Source organism: Polyodon spathula, chromosome 17 (assembly GCF_017654505.1).
Source record: "Polyodon spathula isolate WHYD16114869_AA chromosome 17, ASM1765450v1, whole genome shotgun sequence".
Taxonomy (NCBI): Eukaryota; Metazoa; Chordata; class Actinopteri; order Acipenseriformes; family Polyodontidae; genus Polyodon; species Polyodon spathula.
Window position 1 is genome coordinate 22,530,070 of NC_054550.1, and position 23,445 is coordinate 22,553,514.

The 23,445-nt window shown below is 37.1% G+C and overlaps 2 protein-coding genes across 7 annotated transcripts in view; one reads left to right on the forward strand and one right to left on the reverse strand.

The window, feature by feature from the left end:
* The first annotated feature begins 674 nt into the window (after window positions 1-674).
* On the forward strand, window positions 675-3,453 carry LOC121329628 (GTP cyclohydrolase 1 feedback regulatory protein-like). The gene is made up of 3 exons (XM_041275315.1): window positions 675-861; window positions 1,784-1,878; window positions 2,855-3,453. The coding sequence occupies exons 1-3, from the start codon at window positions 826-828 to the stop codon at window positions 2,982-2,984; spliced, it is 261 nt and encodes an 86-aa protein (XP_041131249.1). The 5' UTR covers window positions 675-825; the 3' UTR covers window positions 2,985-3,453.
* A 7,969-nt stretch (window positions 3,454-11,422) lies between these two features.
* LOC121329952 (dnaJ homolog subfamily C member 17-like) overlaps window positions 11,423-23,445 on the reverse strand; it is a 93,177-nt gene continuing 81,154 nt past the window's right edge. For 2 of the 6 annotated variants that reach the window (XM_041276075.1, XM_041276071.1), the window contains one exon: window positions 11,654-11,787. In XM_041276075.1, coding sequence (XP_041132009.1) covers window positions 11,748-11,787 — 40 coding nt within the window. In that variant the 3' untranslated portion in view covers window positions 11,654-11,747. Of the gene's footprint in view, window positions 11,788-19,679; window positions 19,769-23,445 lie in introns of those variants that run through there. The other 4 variants (XM_041276074.1, XM_041276076.1, XM_041276073.1 and 1 more) reach the window with 4 other exon arrangements.

Sequence of the window (23,445 nt, forward strand, 5' to 3'; positions counted from 1 at the left end):
GATGTTCCCCAGTGTATTGGATCTATTCAAGAGTCATTCACTTTCAGTGCCTATCTGCTGTACCATCGCCTGCTGTGTCTTCATTTCATTTGTGTTGTTACTTAAGGAAATTATATTTTTCTTTGTCTTCTCTGTGCTGTAGTTATACAATATCAGTGCATTTTATTCTTTTTGATGTCAGTGCTCCTGTTATACAAATGATCTTTTTTCAGTAGTCCCATATAAAAAGGTAAAATATATAAAAATTATACATTTCATTATCTTAACAACCACAGATGTGGTGTGGCACTTGAATGTAGTAGCAATAAAACAGAACATCTTACACCTTGATAAGATATATATTAAGAAGTATAATTTCAAATAGTAAATAATAAGCAGGCATGGCCTCAGATGAAGCAGCAATTCAGAAATCATACAGAATACACATACAGTAATATAAAAAATGTAGTTTGTACACTATCTGTTTAATTTAATACATTCCCATTATGACAAATGCTATGGTATGCTATAGTATTGCCAAATTACCAAATACAGCACTGCCGTGTGTGTAACTCGTATATTTCCCCTTTCATCACGCGGTCCTGGACGTTTGTCTTTTATTGTGAATGGGAGATGCCTGTTTTTAATTTGGGGCAATCCGATTGGCTATTCGGAGTGGGTGTTTCCGAAAGCCAATGTCACGGTGAGTGGCAGTGAAGAAAAATCTCAGGTTCAGAACGGGAACCTGTATTTTGGATATATGTCTGTGGATCTGAATTATTTCCAAACGAAAACCTCAGGGGACAAGAAGAACCAACGCAAAGGGGTAGAAAGTGAAGTGCAAAGATGCCTTATGTACTCATCAGCACACAAATCCGACTGGTTTGTAACATACATTGCTTTGATAAATAATGTACTGTGTTATTATTATGTTCAAAGGCAGCCATACCGATTGTCAGACATCCTAATCCATGTTAATACGATTTATTAAACAGGATGATGTCTGTTTCCCAATGGTCAACTTTTTATATGCCTTAATGCATTATAATCAAAACATATAACCCGCTTTGATTTGTGAATACACGAGTGTTTATAGCTCTGATTCTTCGCATTTGAAGTGTTTTCGGTAAATGTTTGGATAATGCAAAGAATTCTAAAACGTACTGTGCAATACTTCTAATAAAAACATACACATATTCTGTACCTTTTCACATTAAGTAAACGTCTTAAAATATGATATTCGCCATTTAAGGTTTGGAGTGTTTGTCTTTGTTGTTTAGGACCTAGGCGCGGGGTGGGTTTTTTAAAACCTGGAAGTGCTTGTAATAAGTTACTACACTAAGCAGTACGGTCAGTTTGAAGCAAACTACTTGTATTGTTATTTGCACAACCACAATCAAACTAGTTGTCTTGCACATATATTACGAAGAATCCTGTTCCATGGAAATCAGTTTCCCTTGCCAGTAATTTACCGCGTTTTGTCTAGAATTTTTTGTCGCGTAATCGGGCAAATATAGACTAACCCTCACCCTTAATTCCACTGAATTCAACACCGGTACTTCCTGTATCCCTGTCCGCCGTAGCCTTCTGAACCAGTACGCAGAACCGTTCCTCATCACAAGTGTCAGTAGTACCGGTCCAAAGAGATCAAGCAAAGTGGCGATGCTTGTGGAGATCTCAAGACTAATCATCGTGCCAGTCACTGAACATAGCATTATTCTATTAAAAATGACCGAGCTTCTGGTTTTACTGCATATTGTTTAAATATGTTACAGTAACACTTGCATTTCTTTTTCCTTTCTAGGAGACAGGTCCCACAATGGTTGGGGATGAATATTCAGATTCAGCGCTAATGGACTATTTAGGAGCCAGAAAGACTACAATGCTAGGGAACAACTTGTGAGTACAAACCTGTGCCATTAAAGAAAATAATGGACATGACATACTGTTTTTAAAATGCTTTCTCGACTCCCTTACTGTAGAAGTGTCAAACCCACTGGGAATGAGACTCACCAAGCTGCATGTTATATAGGCATTATAAAAAATGGAGACATTTGCCAGGTTTCTATGGAAAAAAAAGTCTCACCTTTTTCTCACACATTGTTGGTAGTAGTTCTCAGGTAGTGTGGGTTTCCGTGTAGTTTTCTTTTAGCCAGAGAAAGGTGCTTTCTAAATGCAAATAACCTAATTAATATTAAAGTAAGGGAGGTTATATTTAAATGTTTGCGTGAGTTCCAATTTGGCTTTGCTGACCGCTGTTACAGCTTTCCATGGAGTTTGTTGGTTGTGTTGAAGCACCGCAAGTGCTGCTTGCCTCATTTTCCCACCAACGAAATGTAATTAAAAAAAAAAAACCACAAAAAAACCAAGACAAATAGCGTTACACAAGTAAAAAACTGCGTATATATTTATTATAAGCCAATTATATAAATACATATACTATTTACAAGTTTTCCTACAGAACCATAGGGTCAGCAATTCTGATCATTTGTTCTTGTTATTTAGAATCCAGTATACCGGTAGTTCATACGGGTTCAGCACATTTCTCAGTAGATGCTGATCCACCCAGGACTTGTGTAACCTCAGTGCATAAAACCCAGATACCTAATGTAAATATTAAACCTCAGTGCATAAAACCCAGATACCTAATGTAAATATTAAACCTCAGTGCATAAAACCCAGATTCCTAATGTAAATATTAAAACATCAATTAAAATGACATTTGAAGCCACTTGGTGTTTAAATGTTGTTATCTTACTTATTCTGCTAAAGAAAGCGTTCAGTTAAGAAGTATCACAAAAGGCTGACAGAGGAGATGGGTAGACTTAGACTTGCGCTTTGATGTCTAACTGAGGATGTTTTGTTTGTATTGCAGTTCTGAATACCATGTGGACGAGCCACCTCGAGTGATTCTAGACAAGCTTGAGCAGGCTGGCTATCGGCTGGTGAGCATGACGGGGGTGGGCCAGACACTGGTGTGGTGTCTACACAAGGACACACTATGAACAACATGGGGCGCCTGCTAGCCAACAAGCGCAAGGACCACGGATTTAACTAGGCTGTCCTTTTACATACTTTCATCTCAATGTCCCATAATAGTGAAGAGCCAAGTGAAGTGTCCCATAATAGTGAAGAGCATATACCCGTATTCCTTTGAACTTAAGATGCACTTTTTTAACTTCAATTCTTAAATTAAAGTACAGTAGGTATATTAAAAATGCCAACAAAAGATGTGACTCCCTGAGTAACCAACCACCAATGTGACTGACTGCCAAGAAAAGACAAACCAAAATGTTACTGCCTGATCTCGAATCATCCATGACATACGGGCAGCCATTTTCAAAGAAGCGTCATTAGCTTACTGAGAAATTCATTGAGACGCTTTTACAAGTTCAGTTTTTCTAACAAACAGTACCAGCTTGGACAGATCGGAAATGCTGTTCAGACCCCGTATTTTTTGACATGCCAAGCAATACCACAGTTCCCAAATTGGGAGAAAAACAGGTGTGAGTAATCATCACTGGAAATGAGAAGCAGCACATAACTACAATACTCTGTGTGAGAGCAGACGGCCGCAAACTGCCTCCATAAGCGTAACTGAGGTTGTATCTTTGTAGATGCATGTTTATTTTATGTTTTATTTTTTCCTCAAATTGCGGGTAGGAAATTTGGGCTGTGTCTTAAATTTGAAGGAATATATATATATATATATATATATATATATATATATATATATATATATATATATATATACATACACACACCCACACACAGTATATCTAGGAAAAATAACTCAAAGCTGCAGGCCACATCAATTAAGTATGAAAGATCACTTTACTCAAAACAGCAGCCCAGTAAACTAATGAAATATATTAGAAAGCCTCAGGCCATTTTTATTTCTGTTTCATTGGTTATCTTCGTTATTCTGTAAAAAGAGCTAGACTTGGTAGAAGCCTATTCCTTTGTGCTGGACATATGTAATATGTGAGCTATAAAACAGATAATGACTTTGTTATATGGGCAGGTTTCTGAGTATAGCACTGCCAGGTAATATTGGATAGTATTGTACTATTTATTTATTTGCTACTTTTTCGGGACCCAGTTACTGATTTTTATAGTAAGGAAACATGGGAATACTGTTATGTAGACTTTATTCAATGTGTTTAATGTGAAAACTAATAAAGAAATGTTCTATTTGTGGTAAATACATTTTGTCATGTATTTATTTATTTGTTTAAAATTGTATTTCCTGGGGAAAACCATACAAGGGACAATCAGCTCATTTACAAAGGTGTCCCAGGAGGAAAGCAGGGCCAAGTTACAGTTACATACAAGCATATTGTAAGCACACAGTGTTACTATCCGTGTATTATTGTATTAATTTTACATCACACACAATTCATAAGGCTGGTTCAAATGATCAAATTACAATTTGTTAAAATGACAAAGTGACAGTATGGACCTAAGTTCTATGGGTAGTGGGTTTTTTTTCAGTCTGAGGGGCAGCAAAAGCTTTCCTTCCAATAGCTGTTCTCACATTTGGTATTTTGCAATAAGGAATAAACCCAATTAAACTCCTGGAACAGACTGTTAACAGACTTTATTTAAAGTTTGTGTTTAATGAAACAGCTTTGAAAAGGAGCAAGGTTACAAAGAAGATACTGTTCTCTGGAATTGTACAACAAAGAATAGCTTTGACTGCCCAAGATATCCAGGAGTTGTAACACTTCCCTTGTTAGCATGAAGGAGACTGGTTAACTTGTATCTCTTCACACAGAAACAACGGCACCTGTTAGTCAAATCGAAGCACCATTTTTAGCAAAAGGAAAAAAGAAGCACACAAGTACAGTTATGTCACTAGTATAAAAACATTTAGTTGGATTTCAGAGACTTGAAATTCATATATAAGATGTTTCGCACTGGTTTTGTAAGTGGTCGTTAAACTTCCTGGAAATAGATTCTAGTTTAGAAATACTAAAATAAATTAAAAGACGAACGTTTTGACAAAGTTTTTCAGTGGAATGCTTTCGGATTCACTTGTTGCATTTTTGATTATGGACCTCTGACACATTAAGAGGAGTGGGTGTGTGCTAGTTATCCACAAATGGGACATTAAGCTTGCAGAGGTGAAAAAAATTAATATATAGAAGTAAAAACAAATAACAAAATAAAGATTTAGTTATTTATTTGCCTTCACCCTTTTTATTTTATTCCCCCTCATTAATATTCAGATGTTTATGACTAGCTACTCACTCACATCTCTGCATTTAGTAATTATATAACGTGATTATGGCAGAACTTCTATAAATCAGTGTTGGAACAACCTTTATATATATATATATATATTATATATATATATATATATATATATATATATATATATATATATATATATATATATACACAATCACACACACACACTGTGTAACAGTACTTGTATTGAAATACCTCTGCACTTCAAATGAGATGGCAGGTTACCATATACTGGGCAGAGATTTAAGGTATTTATTAAGTCAATCACGGTTCAATAATCCTCAGATAGGCGACTGAAGTCATCGCTCCATTAAACCCAGGTGGTTATGATATCTCACAAGATTTAAACTTCTCAACAAATTAAAAACAGGGCTCCATGTGGTCAGATAGAGGCAAAAGATTTTTAAAAAGACCACGCTTTTTTAAAAGCTTTATGTGGAACAAAATATTTATGACCAGCGCTGGTTTTGAGCACTTTTGAAGATAGTCCACCGGCTTTGAAAAAGCACTGCTTCTTTTTAATAACTAGGGACATCATTACTGATGCACAAGGCAATGACATCATGCAGAAGATTCTGTAAAAAGCCATCAACCTGATTACTTAGAGTGGTTTCCTTTGGATTCCATGTGTTTGGCTGGCGTGACAGCTGCCCCTATCCTGCACTGGTGAAGCCAATGCCAACCATCTGCTTTGGGTGGTACAATTGGAAACCACTCTTCAGCTGGTTAATTGCCAGTGTGTAATTCAAACAGGATCTGACATGAACAGGTTTGGCCAGGCACTGTGTTTCAAGATGTACCGTGACTTGGCTAAACTGTGGCTCTAATTGCACCTATTACGTCATTAAGAACATATTTAAAAAAGAAAAAAAAAAGCTTACGAGCCACAAACTGCAAGAATAAACAGGCTTTAAATGCATTATGTAGTTATACACCTGACCAAAACATGACAACAGAAAGACAGATGTGCATTTGTGATATACGGAAACTACTATAGTAGTTACTGAGAATCTGTACAGCTGTGTACCAACTAAGAAAACACTACAGTGTGTCAAAGCACGTGGTCGGTATCATAATACCATGGTCAGAGGCTAAAAAATGTGGCACAGAAACTTAACTAAGAAAATCAAAGAATACAGTTTACCTTCTCTATACAGCCGAAACTTAACTCACATGACCTCATTGTGGCAGGTAATGGTCAGCAACACATTTAGCATGCAGGCTTTATATAACCCTGTACATATGAAGCCACTACCTCAAATGTTTTCTGATGTATGAGGGTTTGATATAGAGAGAATATAAGAACATTTACAAACAAAATGAGGCCATTCGGCCCATCTATGCTCGTCCAGTTTCAACCAGCTGATTAATCTCAGAACTTTATGATTCACCATCAACAATATAAGATAACCCATTCCATACCACGCTTGAAGCAGTGTCACCTACCCACTATCTACGACTCATTTTCAACTGTGTCCTCTGGTCCTGGTTTATGTGCTTAATTATTGGTTAGGGTTAACATTGTCCTTTTAAGATTCTAAAGGCTTCAGTCAAGTCCATCCTAATTATTTTATTGAGGCCAAATAGACTTAATTCAGACGAACAATGCCAATCCTGGTGTCCAGCCTATTCCGAACAGTTTCCTGAGCTCTGCATGTATTATATTAATTGACATGTCTCAACACTGTCAAAGTCAATAACACCTATCTGTTTACCCATTTTAAACAAGTTTGAGGTGCTACCATTGTTCATATAATGCTGGAGTCATCTGATCTGCTGCACATTCTACTGCCATCTTGAAAATTTCTGAAAGGATTTACACATAGGGATGACCTTTAGTACCCTGGTACAATCTGAAATTTCTAATTTTATTTTAATGCGGTAGTATTATAAATGATGTAACTAATCCAGACCCATTAAATAACAAAAATGCAACATTATGGCAGGCTTGATTTGCTTTGACTATTCCTCTGAGTATTTAGTATTCATCTGTTTTCCATTAGATATATTGTATTTCTTAATATATATCCCCAAAACACAATATCTACAGCACACTAAAAACAAGACTACTGTTGAAAGTAATGATTTATGATTTATCTGCAAACATTGATCTTTTTGTTGATCAAATATCTCTAAGAATAAAGAATACAAATGTTGAAACAGTTTTGTTTTGCTTTGCTTGTTATTTTCTCCCTGAAATGTTTGTGATGGCCAATTACTTTCTCAAGAATGCCTCAAATTAAAGTCAACAAGAAACACATTACGCTACCTTTGCTGTCCCTTGGTTTAATCAGTGGCAGAATTGTTGCAGGAGGGTTCATGACCTGTATCTTTCTCCTGGCGAACGTTTATTAATCAATGATGTGTGAATAAGAAAATATATATAAATATATCGATAAAAAGCAACAGCAATATAGACAACATGGAACACACTAAAGTCACGTGTTTCTTGTAAACACTGCAGGGGGCTCTGTAACACTTAATTCACACTCCGGCAGTCAGCCAAAGAGCTTGCATATAACAGGTTTTACCCAACGACATTACTGTAACATTTAACATTCCAAAATGCTCTTCTGTTTTAAAAACACCCATAACGGACCTCCTTAGTTAAATTACCCAAGTTAAATATTTTTTAAAAAATTAATACAGCTGACCATTGTACAATTAAGAGTATTTGGCAGTTTCTATTTATTTCTTGGCAATGAGATTCTCAGTTGCTTCTAGTTCTGATTAAATAATGAAGAACAGAATTTCATTTACAGCACTGGTTTCAATTCCGTTACCATTATGAAGGAAAAAAAAAAAACAACAAATGAATCAAGTTCACAACTGTCAAGAACACAAAACCGCTGCCCAGGAATGCAAGCACAACTCATTCCGTGCCTAGCTTTCACTCTGTGCCATTAGACCCTGAAATCACACGAATCAGCTGGTTTTGTCTGGTTGAACAGAATAGATTGCATGCCTTTTTTTTTTTTTTTTTTTAAATCAAGTGCGCCCAATTATTTTACTATCACCGCAGCAATTCCCCACAACACTCAGTCAGTGGGCGTCCTCCAATTCCATGACTAAGTCAACTGCCTCTTTACACCCAAGAACTAGAGTGGATGTCAGCTGCTGGCCTCTGGAAAACAAAGGCCAACTGCAGATGCCTGGCCAGTAGGCTCTGCTGTAACGTGATGAGGAGAAACATGCCTGCTGCTTTTGCCTCCCTAACCCAGTTGTGCCAGAGCCAATGCAATGCTATCCTGGAATCCCCAGCAAAGATTGTCGATTTCGCACACAGCTAGAATGTGAACATCCGCTCCCGACTCACCCTGCACACCATGTGGACGTGCTTTTACCAGGTGAGCTACTCGGGGGACACCCCAAGCACAGTAGTTTAATGAATGTACATCTATGTGTTGTGGCACAGTGACTTAATTGACTGCTATTTGCTATGCTTTTATCACAGTAAACTTATCTTACACATTGTTGTGTAACAAAACTACTGTAAACTGCAATAACCCTTTTACCAACGCCTTGGTAACATCATACGAACCATACAAGCGTGAGATACTTATGACAGAATGAAGGAGACACTTCATCACACGGGGAGTGGCGAAGGTATGGAATGGGGTACTTTGTCACGTTGCTGAGGCAGAATCATTTGGATCCAACTTGGCAAAGATCAATCACTAGGAACCGGGCGAGCTTAGGTGGGCTGAATGGCCTCCTTTCACTCGTAAATGTTTTATGTCCCTCTAACATGGCTCTCTTTAAAAAAAGTTGACCTCTTTTTAACAGGTAGCTTAGTATACTGAATCCCCTCTAAAAGCTTAATAGCTAAATATCACGTGGATAAGCAGTTCAAATTATGAGTGTGAAATACATCCAGTAAGTACTGGAAATGGGCTACAGTTACGGTCAACAAAAAGACAGTTAAATCCATATGCTGTTTGCACAGAATGAATAAAAATCATGATTTTGGATCCAAGTATAACATCATTTGAAAGCCATACCACGCGTTTCAAAATCAAATGCTTAACTCATTTGCAGAGTTCATTAAATACCTGTATTTTGCTTCCAATCTTTAAATGTTTGACTGGTTTATCCCGCAGTAGTTGCTTAGAATTTAGATACGGTATGATTGATGTTTATTTTACAAATGGCTTAAAATTGACAAAAAGGCCATGAAAAACACAACATAACGGTAATGACAAATGATCAACCCAGTTGTGCCACTTACTCACTTATTAGAGTAGTAACCTACTACTCGTGCTCTTTGCTCTCTTCCTTTTTTAAATGAAAAAAATGTTTTTCCATCCATTAAGCTATACATTTCGGAAAACTGAATTCTGAAAAAGATATCTTGAACACTTGTGTTCCAAACTATATCTTTAAAAACGGCTTTCATATAAAATAAGTCTTCCTTATACTTATTTTCATTTTGCGATACCTCGGTCTGCTCTTCATGTGTTTCGCTATGAAGTTTGTGTCACTACTAACTGGTGAATGAAAACAAATAGGGTGGTCAACAACATCTTTTCAGTAAGCATACAGAAGGCTACACTACGAAAGAATGTAGTTAACACATGGAAGCGATTTACAATTTAGAGCACAACTGAACAATATTTATGATTGTAGGACACTGCAGTTTTAACTGCACTGGTTTACACGAACGGAAGAAAGAAACTTTTAAAAACATAAAAAATGCACACGCGAATAAATAAATAATTTCTTCTTGGCTGAAAGATGAAAAATGTAACACACACTAGTAAAACTGAACTTCTTGACTGGGATTCAAGGACTCTACTGGAGTAAATCCAAACAACTATTTCACTTATTTCAAAATCCCAAGAATTCTTCTGACAGATTCTAATTGAATGATAGCAGTACAGTGGGACTGTGTAAAGCAATACCATTCTCCCAGAGCTGATACAGAGAGGGTTGTAATTGGTTTTCACAACTACAATAGCTGCTACAAAGAAATGAACGATTTCCCCAAGTGATACTGAAGCACTTGTCCAGGTGGTCAATGGAGGTATAGAGTTTACTGAACTGATCTAACCAGTGGCACTGAATATAGCCACTTAGAGTCTTGTTCAATGGATTTAAACATCTGCAGTATTTAGATAACTAACCCAATGTATTTAACACAAAGACAGTCCTTTAAGTAAATTCACATAATTTTAAAACTAATTAAGAGTAAGTAGCTTTGAAGGTTTTTTTTTTTGTTTGTTTTTTACCATCCCCTTACCTTTTTAGGATTTGTTTCAGACATTCTTATTACATTTATTCAAAATTATTTTATATTTTTTTATATTTCTTTTTTTGTACTCACTGTGTTAACGTGTGTTAAGACAACTTCAGGAGTTTATCTTTAGGTCAAGTTGCCTGCCATAGATATAAGCAGCCCAGGCTAGATCAGCCAAATTGTGTCTCTAGAAATAAAAACCATTGCCATCTAGTGAACAGCTGTGTTTTAAAAAAAAAAAAAAAAAAAAAAAGAGAGAGAGAAACTGGATTCTTCAGATCTGTCCACAGACACTTTGGTTAATCTACCCAGGGTTCTATATGCCTACTGCATGTAACTAGAACACAGCAGCTCCTGAAACAAACTAAATTGCCTTAACATAGAACATATCACATCTCAAAACACGGCATGTGATACACTGTAATGAGAGTCACTCAGTTATAAGGGGTCAGTAACAAAATTGAATTTCCTGTTCTTTAAGGCGTTTAATGGTTTAATGGTGCTAACTTGTCTGGACTCTACTAAATTTAACTCAAGCAGGTTTATATGATCAATTCAATAACATTTTTCAAATCACCTAAACTGAATTATATTTCCAAGTGCATAAAGTCAACTGCATGGCAAGGAAAAAAAAAAAAAAGCAAATTTAGCTTTAACACATGAATATTGAATGCATCTAATCTATAGACTTATAACTTACGTAGATTAGATATCTGAATATATGATTTTACTAATAATATATATATATATATATATATATTATTATTATATATATAATATATCATATATATATATACACATATACACACACACACACACACACAATATATAATGACTGGCTTCCGAAGGACTTTTACTTACGTTTTTTTTTTTTTTTATCGATGTTAATTAGATCTCTAATTTTACTTAAGGTCACTGTTGACAAAAAAAAACAAAAAAAAACAAAAAATCACAAATAATGCATTATGAAAATTAAATTCATAATTCATACCACTAACTAAAACGGGTTTCACAATGATACTGGCAGTAAAAACTTTGTTAGCATTTCAGCAGGTTTTTAACCCCAGCCCTATATTTAACTTTTGTTGGATTTTTAATAATTTCTACAAAAAGAAAATAACATTTTTGTAAAATATATAAATAAAAAATGTTTTATTAAAATTAAAAGTAGTGTGAATGCCCGGGTTCTCTCTTTGTTATGTCCGTGCGTCCTCTTCATCCTCTTTCTGCATCTCCTCAATGAGTCGCTGTCTCTCCGCCGCCTGTCTCATCCTCATCATCACCACACTCTCGTAGTCCCTGGCCACGCACACAGGGCCCTGCAGGTGGCAGCAAGGACAAAGTATGAGCGAAAAGCACAGAGTTTATCATGGTCACGCTTTATACATTCACTTAATTAATTGACAGTGTGGAAATTAGAATCAGGGATTCAGAACAGGGGGTCTGGTATTTTTTTCAGAAGCTCACAATGGTGACTAACAGTATCAGGGGGGTGGGGAATTTGAGAACACATCCCTATCTGTGTTGTTTGAAGTACAGTACCTTGGAATTCTAACTATGAATTCTGAAGTTACAATTTTAGTAAAAAGATACAAATTATAATGAACAGGAAAGGGAAAAGATTATTAGAATACAATAAATGTGTGTTGTTGTTTGTAAAATATGTGTGATGTTATTACCTGTATATATTTTTACACATACATACATTATATATATATATATATATATATATATATATATATATATATATATACACACACACACACACACACACACACACACACACACACAGTGCCTTGCAAAAGTATTCAGACCCCTGACCAATTCTCTCATATTACTGAATTACAAATGGTACATTGAAATTTCGTTCTGTTTGATATTTTATTTTTAAACACTGAAACTCAGAATCAATTATTGTAAGGTGACATTGGTTTTATGTTGGGAAATATTTTTAAGAAAAATAAAAAACTGAAATATCTTGCTTGCATAAGTATTCAACCCCTGTGCTGTGGAAGTTCCCAGTTTGCAGCGATGAAAGAAATTGCCCTAACGAGGACACAATTACCTTACCATTGGCCTCCACCTGTGAACCATTAAAGTTGCTGTCACATTTTCTGGATAAAAACCCCACTGTTGAAGGATCATTGGTAAGGCTGTGAATCTGAAGGAAAATGAAGACCAAAGAGCATTCTACAGAAGTTAGAGATAAAGTAATACAAATGCATAGATTAGGGAAAGGGTACAAAAAAATATCCAAGTGTTTGGATATCCCAGTGAGCACAGTTGGATCAATAATCAGGAAGTGGAAGCTGCATCGCACCACCCAGGCACTGCCAAGAAAAGGCCGTCCCTCAAAACTCAGCACTCAATCAAGAAGGAGACTTGTGAGAGAAGCCACAGAGAGGCCAACAATCACTTTGAAGGAGCTACAGAGTTCAGTGGCTGGGAGTGGAGTAATGGTGCACCAGTCAACCATATCAAGAGCTCTGCATAACACTGGCCTGTATGGGAGGGTGGCAAGAACAAAGCCGTTACTCAAAAAGTACCATCTGAAAGCACGTCTGAAGTTTGCCAGAAAGCATGAGAGTGACCCAGCTGCGATGTGGGAAAAGGTTTTGTGGTCAGATGAGACCAAGAGAGAGCTTTTTGGCCAAAACTCAAAGCTCTATGTGTGGCGCAAACCTAACACTGCCCATGCCTCAAGACACACCATCCCTACAGTGAAGTATGGTGGTGGCAGCATCATGCTTTGGGGATGCTTCTCATCAGCAGAGACTAGGCATCTTGTTACAATTGAAGGAAGAATGGATGGAGCAAAATACAGGAAAATACTGCAAGAGAATCTGCTTCAGTCCACTAAAAAACTGAAGCTTGGAAGGAAATTCACCTTTCAGCAGGACAATGATCCCAAGCACAAGGCCAAAGCAACATTGGAGTGTTTCAAGAACAAAAAGGTGAATGTCTTACAGTGGTCCAGTCAAAGTCCTGATCTCAATCCCATTGAGAATCTGTGGCACTATTTGAAAATTGCGGTCCACAAGCGTCGTCCAACCAACCTGAACAACCTGGAGCAAATCTGCCAAGAAGAATGGGCCAAAATCACTCCGACACTGTGTGCAAAGCTGGTACATACTTACCCCAAAAGACTTAAAGCTGTTATTGCAGCAAAAGGTGGCTCTACCAAATATTAATGTGTGGGGGTTGAATACTTATGCATGCAAGATATTTCAGTTTTTCATTTTTCTTAAAAATATTTCCCAACATAAAACCAATGTCACCTTACAATAACTGATTTTGAGTTTCAGTGTTTTAAAATAAAATATCGAACAGAAAAAAATTTCAATGTACCATTTGTAATTCAGTAATATGAGAGAACTGGTCAGGCTTCTGAATACTTTTGCAAAGCACTGTATATATATATATATATATATATATATATATATATATATATATATATACACACACACACACACACACACACACACACACATATATATATATATATATATATATATATATATATATATATATATATATATATATATACTTACAACTATATGATAGATATGAATACTGTAACACACTGTCCAGGCACTTGTTCTGGCTGGGGTGTCAGGAAATTTAGTGACAAGACCACAGGTCATGTCGTGTCGTGACAATAGTTTACACCGAAACTCAAATTTGTTTCTCCGTTAAACTGATAAAATGATTACGTTCCCCATATTAAGCCACATTGTCTAACTAGGGGTTTACTTGTTATACAGTTACTCTTTAAACAAAAATTTCACAGTCCTTTAAATCACTGTTCTGGTGTCCAGTACAGCACTGGATGCAGAAATGTGGCTTTGAGGTTAAACAAACAAATACTAGTGCAACATGATTATATTCTATGGTAAAGAGAGTTCTTCCCCAAATGAAAAAATAATTCATTCCCATCTTTTCAAAAGGTATGGAATCTAACTACCCAACGATGGCATTGCCCTAGTAATAGCATTTCCTCCTGGATAAAGAATGCTGCTCCCTCACAGCACTTCTGTTAAAGTGGTTGTAGTTAACAAAATAATTCAATTTCATGGATTTCCATTCGCTATATAGGTATCCAAAATGCAGTTTTAAAACAAACACTGTTTTTTTTATTTTTTTATTATGTTACACACTTACATTTAGCCTGACACAAGGGTCTTCAGTATGAAGTCACCATTTACTAGTATATTTACAGTAGCTTGCGAAAGTATTGACCCCCCTTGGCATTTTTCCTGTTTTGTTGCCTTACAACCTGGAATTAAAATGGATTTTTTGGGGGTTTGTATCATTTGATTTACACAACATGCCTACCACTTTGAAGATGCAAAATATTTTTTATTGTGAAACAAACAAGAAATAAGACAAAAAAACAAAAAACTTGAGCGTGCATAACTATGCAACCCCCCCCCCCCCCCCATTCTTCAAGGCAAAACTGCTCCAGCTCCTTCAGGTTGGATGGGTTCCGCTGGTGTACAGCAATCTTTAAGTCATACCACAGATTCTCAATTGGATTGAGGTCTGGGCTTTGACTAGGCCATTCCAAGACATTTAAATGTTTCCCCTTAAACTACTCGAGTGTTGCTTTAGCAGTATGCTTAGGGTCATTGTCCTGCTGGAAGGTGAACCTCCGTCCCAGTCTCAAATCTCTGGAAGACTGAAACAGGTTTCCCTCAAGAATTTCCCTGTATTTAGCGCCATCCATCATTCCTTCAATTCTGACCAGTTTCCCAGTCCCTGCCAATGAAAAACATCCCCACAGCATGATGCTGCCACCACCATGCTTCACTGTGGGGATGGTGTTCTCGGGGTGATGAGAGGTGTTGGGTTTGCGCCAGACATAGCGTTTTCCTTGATGGCCAAAAAGCTCAATTTTAGTCTCATCTGACCAGAGTACCTTCTTCCATATGTTTGGGGAGTCTCCCACATGCCTTTTGGCGAACACCAAACATGTTTGCTTATTTTTTTCTTTAAGCAATGGCTTTTTTCTGGCCACTCTTCCGTAAAGCCCAGCTCTGTGGAGTGTACGGCTTAAAGTGGTCCTATGGACAGATACTCCAATCTCCGCTGTGGAGCTTTGCAGCTCCTTCAGGGTTATCTTTGGTCTCTTTGTTGCCTTTCTGATTAATGCCCTCCTTGCCTGGTCCGTGAGTTTTGGTGGGCGGCAGCCCTCTCTTGCCAGGTTTGTTGTGGTGCCATATTCTTTCCATTTTTTAATAATGGCTTTAATGGTGCTCCATGGGATGTTCAAAGTTTCGGATATTTTTTTATAACCCAACCCTGATCTGTACTTCTCCACAACTTTGTCCCTGACCTGTTTGGAGAGCTCCTTGGTCTTCATGGTGCCGCTTGCTTGGTGGTGCCCCTTGCTTAGTGGTGTTGCAGACTCTGGGGCCTTTCAGAACAGGTGTATATATACTGAGATCATGTGACAGATCATGTGACACTTAGATTGCACACAGGTGGACTTTATTTAACTAATTATGTGACTTATGAAGGTAATTGGTTGCACCAGATCTTATTTAGAGGCTTAATAGCAAAGAGGGTGAATATATGCACGCACCACTTTTCCGTTATTTATTTTTTAGAATTTTTTTAAACAAGTTATTTTTTTCATTTCACTTCACCAATTTGGACTATTTTGTGTATGTCCATTACATGAAATCCAAATAAAAATCAATTTTAATTCCAGGTTGTAAGGCAACAAAATAGGAAAAATGCCAAGGGGGGGTCAATACTTTCGCAAGCCACTGTATATGCAATGAAACCTGAATTAAGCAGCCACTATGGACTGAACCTCTGTGGCTGCTAAGAAAGTTATTTCATGGATCATAAAAACATGTTTTACCTGTCTCTCCAAAAACTGGATTTCCCAAAAGCAAACAAACCACAACATGCTTCCCTGGCCTGACTTTTCACCCACTTTAAACTGCTTTGAACTTGACTGGGATGAGTTAAGACAGAGACGTCATCAAACCATAGACCTCAACACAATATTCAACAAACATTTGAACAAATGTCGTTTGTTATCATGGACATATATGTGCTGCTGTATGTGAAAGGCAAAGAAGACACAATGCGTAGACACTAGCTTTAGTGGGGCCGCCCAATTCTGTTAACCACATATATATATATTCATCGCTCCAATTAATACTCTTTATATATATATATATATATATATATATATATATTATAGCTTCAAATTATGTTTTTACAGGTTTTTGTTTTAATGGTTTTTTTTTTTTATTGAAATTACTCCACTTTTTTGTTCTCTGCTTTGGCCTGAAAGCTATTCAGTTTTCATTTCCAGTCATAATCATACTTAACTCAAGCCAGACCAACCAAACTACGTTACTAAATGCCAGCAGGTGTACAACATAAAGACACTTTGACTTACCTAGCCTGTGTTTCTGTCTATGTATGGCAATAAGAACCACTAGTTAAGGAATGCTAAAGCGACTTGCTCTTTCAGAGAAAGTATAATTTCCTCCTGTGTATTAAAGATATAATCATAATCTGTGTGTTACTTTTGCTTCTTTTAACATGCACTATGGAAAATATATACAAAAGAATATTCTATTTTCTGATTTATTTGGTCCTACTGGCTTGCTGCTCAAGCTAAACTATTTCCTGTCTGCATATCCTCCATTGCGCTAAAACTCATTTGACTATTTTTAAGCTTAACTTCTTTATCAATATTTATTATAAAGTTCACATCTGATGTTTTTGGCAGACGATCTTGACTCACAGCCACATCCGAGGGAGTCTGAGAAGTATAAGCTTACAAATAGAGAAATATGCAGTTTTAAAACTGTATCAAACTCCATTAGAGTTCCATTATTATTATTATTATTATTATTATTATTATTATTATTATTATTATATTATTATTAATAATAATAATAATAATAATAATAATAATAATATATTTTTAATTGTCAAATTAAATAGAATAAACTGTTCCATTCCAGTCATAGATGAGAACACATTTCTGGGCTTTTTCATTAGGTTTTACTAGAAGTTAACCCAACTGATCAAAACTGTCTAAATACACTCCCTGCTTAAATCATTAAATAGATCTGACATCTCAGCCACAGCTAGATATTCTAAATATTGTAGATGTTAAAAAAAAGCTCTACAGGTGGATTTTAAAAAGCTTTTTCCATGCTTTGCAGATCATCGGATAGCAACTTAATCCCTATTCTAACTAATTTGACATAAGCATACAAATCCCTCCACTTCTTTTCCAATGAAAAGCATGTGTATGGTCTCCCAAGGAGGAGACGGCAAGTCAGAAATTGGGAACTATCACCATGTGCAGGAATGGACATAAGTAAAACACGTTGAAAAATATGACAAAAAAAAAAAAAAGCCAAGCTCTCCAAAAAAACAAAGTAACGGATCGCAGTTCTGTTAAATTTCCCATCTGAGCTGTCGAAGATAAAACAAAAGCCGCTATCTCTCTTTGTGTTCCAGCGGACACTGATGGAAGGGTCTGTCTTGCCTCATGTTAATCTCCCTGGGTAAACAGCTGGAGATTTAGGAATCAACAAAACACGACTGAGCTGCGGCTCAGAGTTCAAGTTCAATCCTCAACAAGCCCGCCGCTGCTTCTGGTACAGGCTGACTTGTTTCACTACTTATGCACGCATGCCACTTAATATAGAGAGTTAGTCTTTTAATATTTTTATTTCGAGTGCCCAATTATTTTCCCCCCAGGTTTTCTCCCTTTTAGATACAGGTTAATCCCCCCCCCCCCCAGTATCGATAGCTAGGGGTGTGTCGACGAGTTCTCTTGACTTCCAAGTCACATGACCATCCTCCGATCCCATGACCCAACCACCCCCTGATCCTTTGCGACCTTTTTTTGCGTTTCTGGCAGAGCTTGCACATCATACCATCCATATATATATTTTTTTTTATGTGCTGGCCTCTCGTGTGGTTCTTCCAATTTGCTTTCTACAAGTTGCTCTCTGTTGACTATATCAGGTTGCTTTTTCATTTTTGACATTTTCCTCATCCATTTTGGTTTGGTAATTTCCACATTCATTATTTTTGCTTAGAAAATAATCTTTTTTTTTTTTTTAGCAGTCATTTTAACATTTCATCCTCTAGAAGTGCTTAAAATGAAAAACCCACCCCTTGAACTCTCTGAATTAAATGTAGTGTTAAGACTTAACACAGCTGTCGTGTGGTTCCAAGTTGTTTTTTTCAACTGCGTGTGCTAGTGATCTATTCTGCTAGCAGCACAATCAATCCTTTCGTTAAAGGCACAGCAGCATCTTCAAGATGGGCGAATCAGGGTTGTTCAGCTAGGCAGCGACAGACACTTAGCCGGGCGACCCACCCGGCTGAAACAGCCTGGGGAGAACCCTGATGGTAATGGCTATAGAGGGCTCCCTGCCCTATGCTGATCTGGAGGCCACAGGGGTGGTCTTGACTGCCTTAGAATACAGGATTGCTTTACTTAAATAAGGTCTGGAGAACGGAAGCACAAATGCAGAAGCACAAAAATGCAGGCGTCGCACAAGGAGTCACATGACAGAGCAGGGTGAGTGTGGGTGTGCGCGTGCGTGTGCGTGTGGGATGGTCAGCATCTGGAAAAGATTGAAGATTTACAGCAAGAGTGGAGTTCAAGCCGCAAGAGTGTTGGAACAGGATTGGGAGAGCCTAAAAAAATAATATGATCTAAGATTTCAAAGGGACATTCTCATTCTCAGAACTGAAACAGACTTGAGTTGAGACTGGTGACAGGCTGAAGTATGATCCTGTAAGCGCTACAGTTGCTTGCTGTGTTGCAACACAGAATTTCCAGATTTACCACAATTGTTTGTTTTATAGTTATGGACAGAGTTTGGTTCAATTCCATTTTTTCAATTCCAATTCCATTTCTAATCCCAATTCCTATGCCAATCATTTTACAACAAAGGCTTTGTTGAGCAAACAAATACTGTATACAACTTAATGACCTTGTCAAGTAACCTAATAAAGCCAACGGCATAAACCTCAGTAAAGACTGTGCCATAAAACAGAATAGGAATTGGAATTGTATGAAAAAGAACTGGGACTGGAAATGGAATTGGAATTGACCCCAACACTGGTTATGGATGAAACCCATCGTAATATACTAGAACCAACTGTTTATTACCTAAAGATCATTACAGCACTCGCCACTGATACTCATGGAATGTGACTGAAAGCGAAGCCAATATCTTCAATTTCCAAAAGTCCACAACATCAAAGCCGCATTAGGTCAGGTCAAAGGGATAGAAGAGAAAACTGAAAGAATATTCAGAAAAGTGCATTAAAATAAAATTATCAGAGCTAGAAAATGACAGAAGCTAAGCCTGTTCAGTTTTGAATTGTCTTTTAAAGAATATAATTCATGTAAAAACACCAGTTTTGCAGAAACCAAAGTAACTTTCATTATTACGGCTTTACATTAGTACTGGACTTCAGCACATTCTGTATAGGCTGTGCTAAAGTAGGAAAATAAAGGCAGTACAGTAAGACAATCTTATGCAGAAACAAAAGCTTCTCTCTATCCTTGTCACATCTTTGCTATATCCTGACCTCCGCTGGAGACAATTTGAACTGCACATAGAACTAACAACAAACCTTAACTAGTCTCACCAGTTTTTTGAAAATAAATTTTTGGCTATGTTGTATAACCCATTGCTTTTAATGTATGATGCCCGATTTAGAATATGTTATTATTACTAAGCTATGGACATCGTCAAAGCGCTAAAAAATATTTTACTGTAAAGCAACAGCAGTTGCTAAATTCCACACAATGCATTACACTAATACACACCATTACTCTATCAGGTTATTGTTAATAACCAATCACCAAAGCAAAGAGTGCTGTGTTTTGACATGGGAGACCAATAAATTCACATAACCCTACCCGTTTATCAGACAGCTTGGCCCTATCACTACAAGTCTGGAAGCTGTCTGCTCTGTGACATCTGATCATGTCTCAATGATTCTGTTCATATGGTTAATATGACCTTTCTATTGGGGTGAGGGGAAGCATGACCCTGCTCAGAAATATTCCTCAGCCTGTCTGACATCACTGAGATCGGAACTTGGTTTGCCCCTCGGCAAAGATGACATCTTATTTTTTAATTTGAGTGGTCAGACAGGAATGTAGCCAGAACACTCCCAAGTTCATTTATCCTGTCATCACACGTTTCCTTCCTTGGGCACACGACCACCACGTCTACTGAGAGAGCCTATACACCACCATTACTATTTTTAAGTTCTACATCACATTTTACCTACAAAACCACCTCCGGCCAGCATGGTCCACTGGCATGATCAATCCTACTGCCATCTTGACAGTTTATATACAGTGAAAGAATAATGTTAACCTGTAACAGCAAATTATATTGTCACCCAGTCAAATTACATTTTTTCCTATGGCCATTTGAGACAAGTAACCTCTAAATGACCCAAACGGCTTCCTCTCACATTGGTGTCTCTGGTCAGAATCATACCTGTAGGGCCATTTTCCATGAATACTGAATTTTAGCTTAACCACTAATATCTAGCAATAAACAGCAGAGCAAGTGAGACAGCCTCACTCTCTAGGCTGAGGATAACAACTCTTTTAAAACGTATAAATATTATTAGACACCTCCAGACTTCAAGTCCAACTACCTCTGCAGGTCAGTGAGTAAATGCCATCCATCTCAGTCATCAACACTGTAGGTTGTTTAGTCTAGTGGGTACATGATGTGTATTGATGTGAAAGGATTAACAAGAACATACAATAGCAGATGCTAAGAAAATGCATAAGAAGTTGTGGTGGCAGATTTGAAGTTCATTTCCCCATTTTCAATAGGATCAAAGTCTGATTGGGATCACAGATTTCAAAAGGACAAACATTTGCAATTCGACCAAGATCTCCCGTAGGGTGCAAGTTCCAACCACTTTATCTGGCTACTTTATTACTCAAGTCAATGAATACAGACTGTTGTAACCTACTTACAAAGGTCTGAAACAACAAAATCTCAGAAATAAATGCTGGTACAGTCACGCGTTTCTGTGACGTGACTCGCCCACAGTAAGCGATACACAGCAGGGTTCTCACCAGCGCTGTGCAGCTAAACGGGCCGTTATGTTGTTACCTGAAAAAAGGACGCTATATTCAGGCCGCTACGCTGTGTTTTCAGTTCGCGTAACGGCCAAAAAACAATAACAATCCTGTGAAACATTGTTGATTATTCCTGTATTTGAGAAATTGGTTTGCTTAAAATACTTGTTTCATCTCTCAATACTCTTCAATGGGTTGGTTGTTACAGCTTGTTCTTTAGTTTGGAGTGTGTAACGTATGCAACACAGAGACGAGATTGAACTTCACTGAACTTTATTAGTACATTTCCCCGTTGACAGATGTGACTAGATCCTCGCTGCGCCCCTGATACACAGCTCTGTAATAACCAACACCATTGCAGAACTTTATTATTCTACCATAACTATGTTCCCGCTAAGACTTTCATTTAGTTAGCCACTGTGGCTAAAGAAACTTAACATTTTTTAGCCACACTGGAAAAACTTTAGCCACTTAACAATACTATAAACAGGTTATAAACATACTGTTTCCGCATATTTAAATTGCACTATAAAACTCTGATTCCCGTTTAATAAATGCCAAACTTAGTCCCACGTGAAAAACCGTCATTACAGATTTCCTAAATTCTGAATAAGTTTGCAGAGATGTACTGCACATTCCTTTACATTATTTTGACTGACGTGGTTTTCTTTCTACTACAGAATGGTAGAGCAAAATTGTGCCAGTAGACAGTGCTATTCGTGTATGTTAATATTAATGCCTCCGTGACCAACCACTGCTCTAGTTACACAAGACTGTACTAATGTGATTAATAATATTAGTAGGGTTGTACAGCCACTACTGTGTTTAAAAAAAAAAAAAACTTTTTTTTTTTTTTTGTGTTCTTTCACGTGTGACCACTGACAGTAATATTGCACCAAATCTGACATTAAAACTCATTAAATCATAGTGAGACTAATCCTTTTTAAAATAATGTGTTTATTATTTTATTAAATTATTCCTCTTTCGAATCCACTATGTTACTATTTCCAAAATATATTTCAACACATTTTAAAGAGATAGCAAAAAAGGGGAAAAACAAAAAACAAACAAACTGTGATCTTGAAGCTGCGTGTTTCTGGCTTGCCGTTTGTGAAAATGTTCTTTTGGGACCAGAGGATATGTTTGAAACCATGACTGCTTCACCTCCCCAGGACTACATAGCGGTACATGGGTGACTGGTATTCCTTGGGCTGCATCTTTCAGAACATGATTCTGGTAATTGGTCTGTACAATTTGTTTTATAATTTTTTTTCTGTTTGTAGTTTGGATGCCATGTGTTTTTTTACAAGCAGCGCTGTCCGCTGACTGCTTCTAATTAGAGCCTCTGTCCTTCCGCCAAACACAACCTTTGTGGCATGCATATGTTACGCGATCAAGCTAGAGCTTTCATTGGACAAAATGAAACCAACCTAAACAGTCTGTATTGATTCATCTACCAGCACACGTTGAATGTGCTGGCAGACTTACACAAGTACATTTTTCAAAGCCTTCGCCACCGTGGTGAACTTTGTGAAAAATTGTTGAGCCACAAGGGAAAACGTTTTGCTTGTGGATATGTGGCGAGTGGCTAGCGGGAACAGAGCATAACAAGCTGGGTTAAATAAATAAATCATTCAGACGAAGAACACTAATTGTATTCCAAACAGTTTAGAGACATACAATCTTTTTTATTTTAGGTTACTTCAAGTTCCACAATTTTACAATAATCCTTTTGTATGACTTCCCATAGATAGATTTTCATATAGTATGTAGGTTTTAAACATATAAAATGTCAATGTCCAGCTTTACTTGCATTAAGTGGAAAAAAAACATTAATGTTGCATATTCCTTAATTATG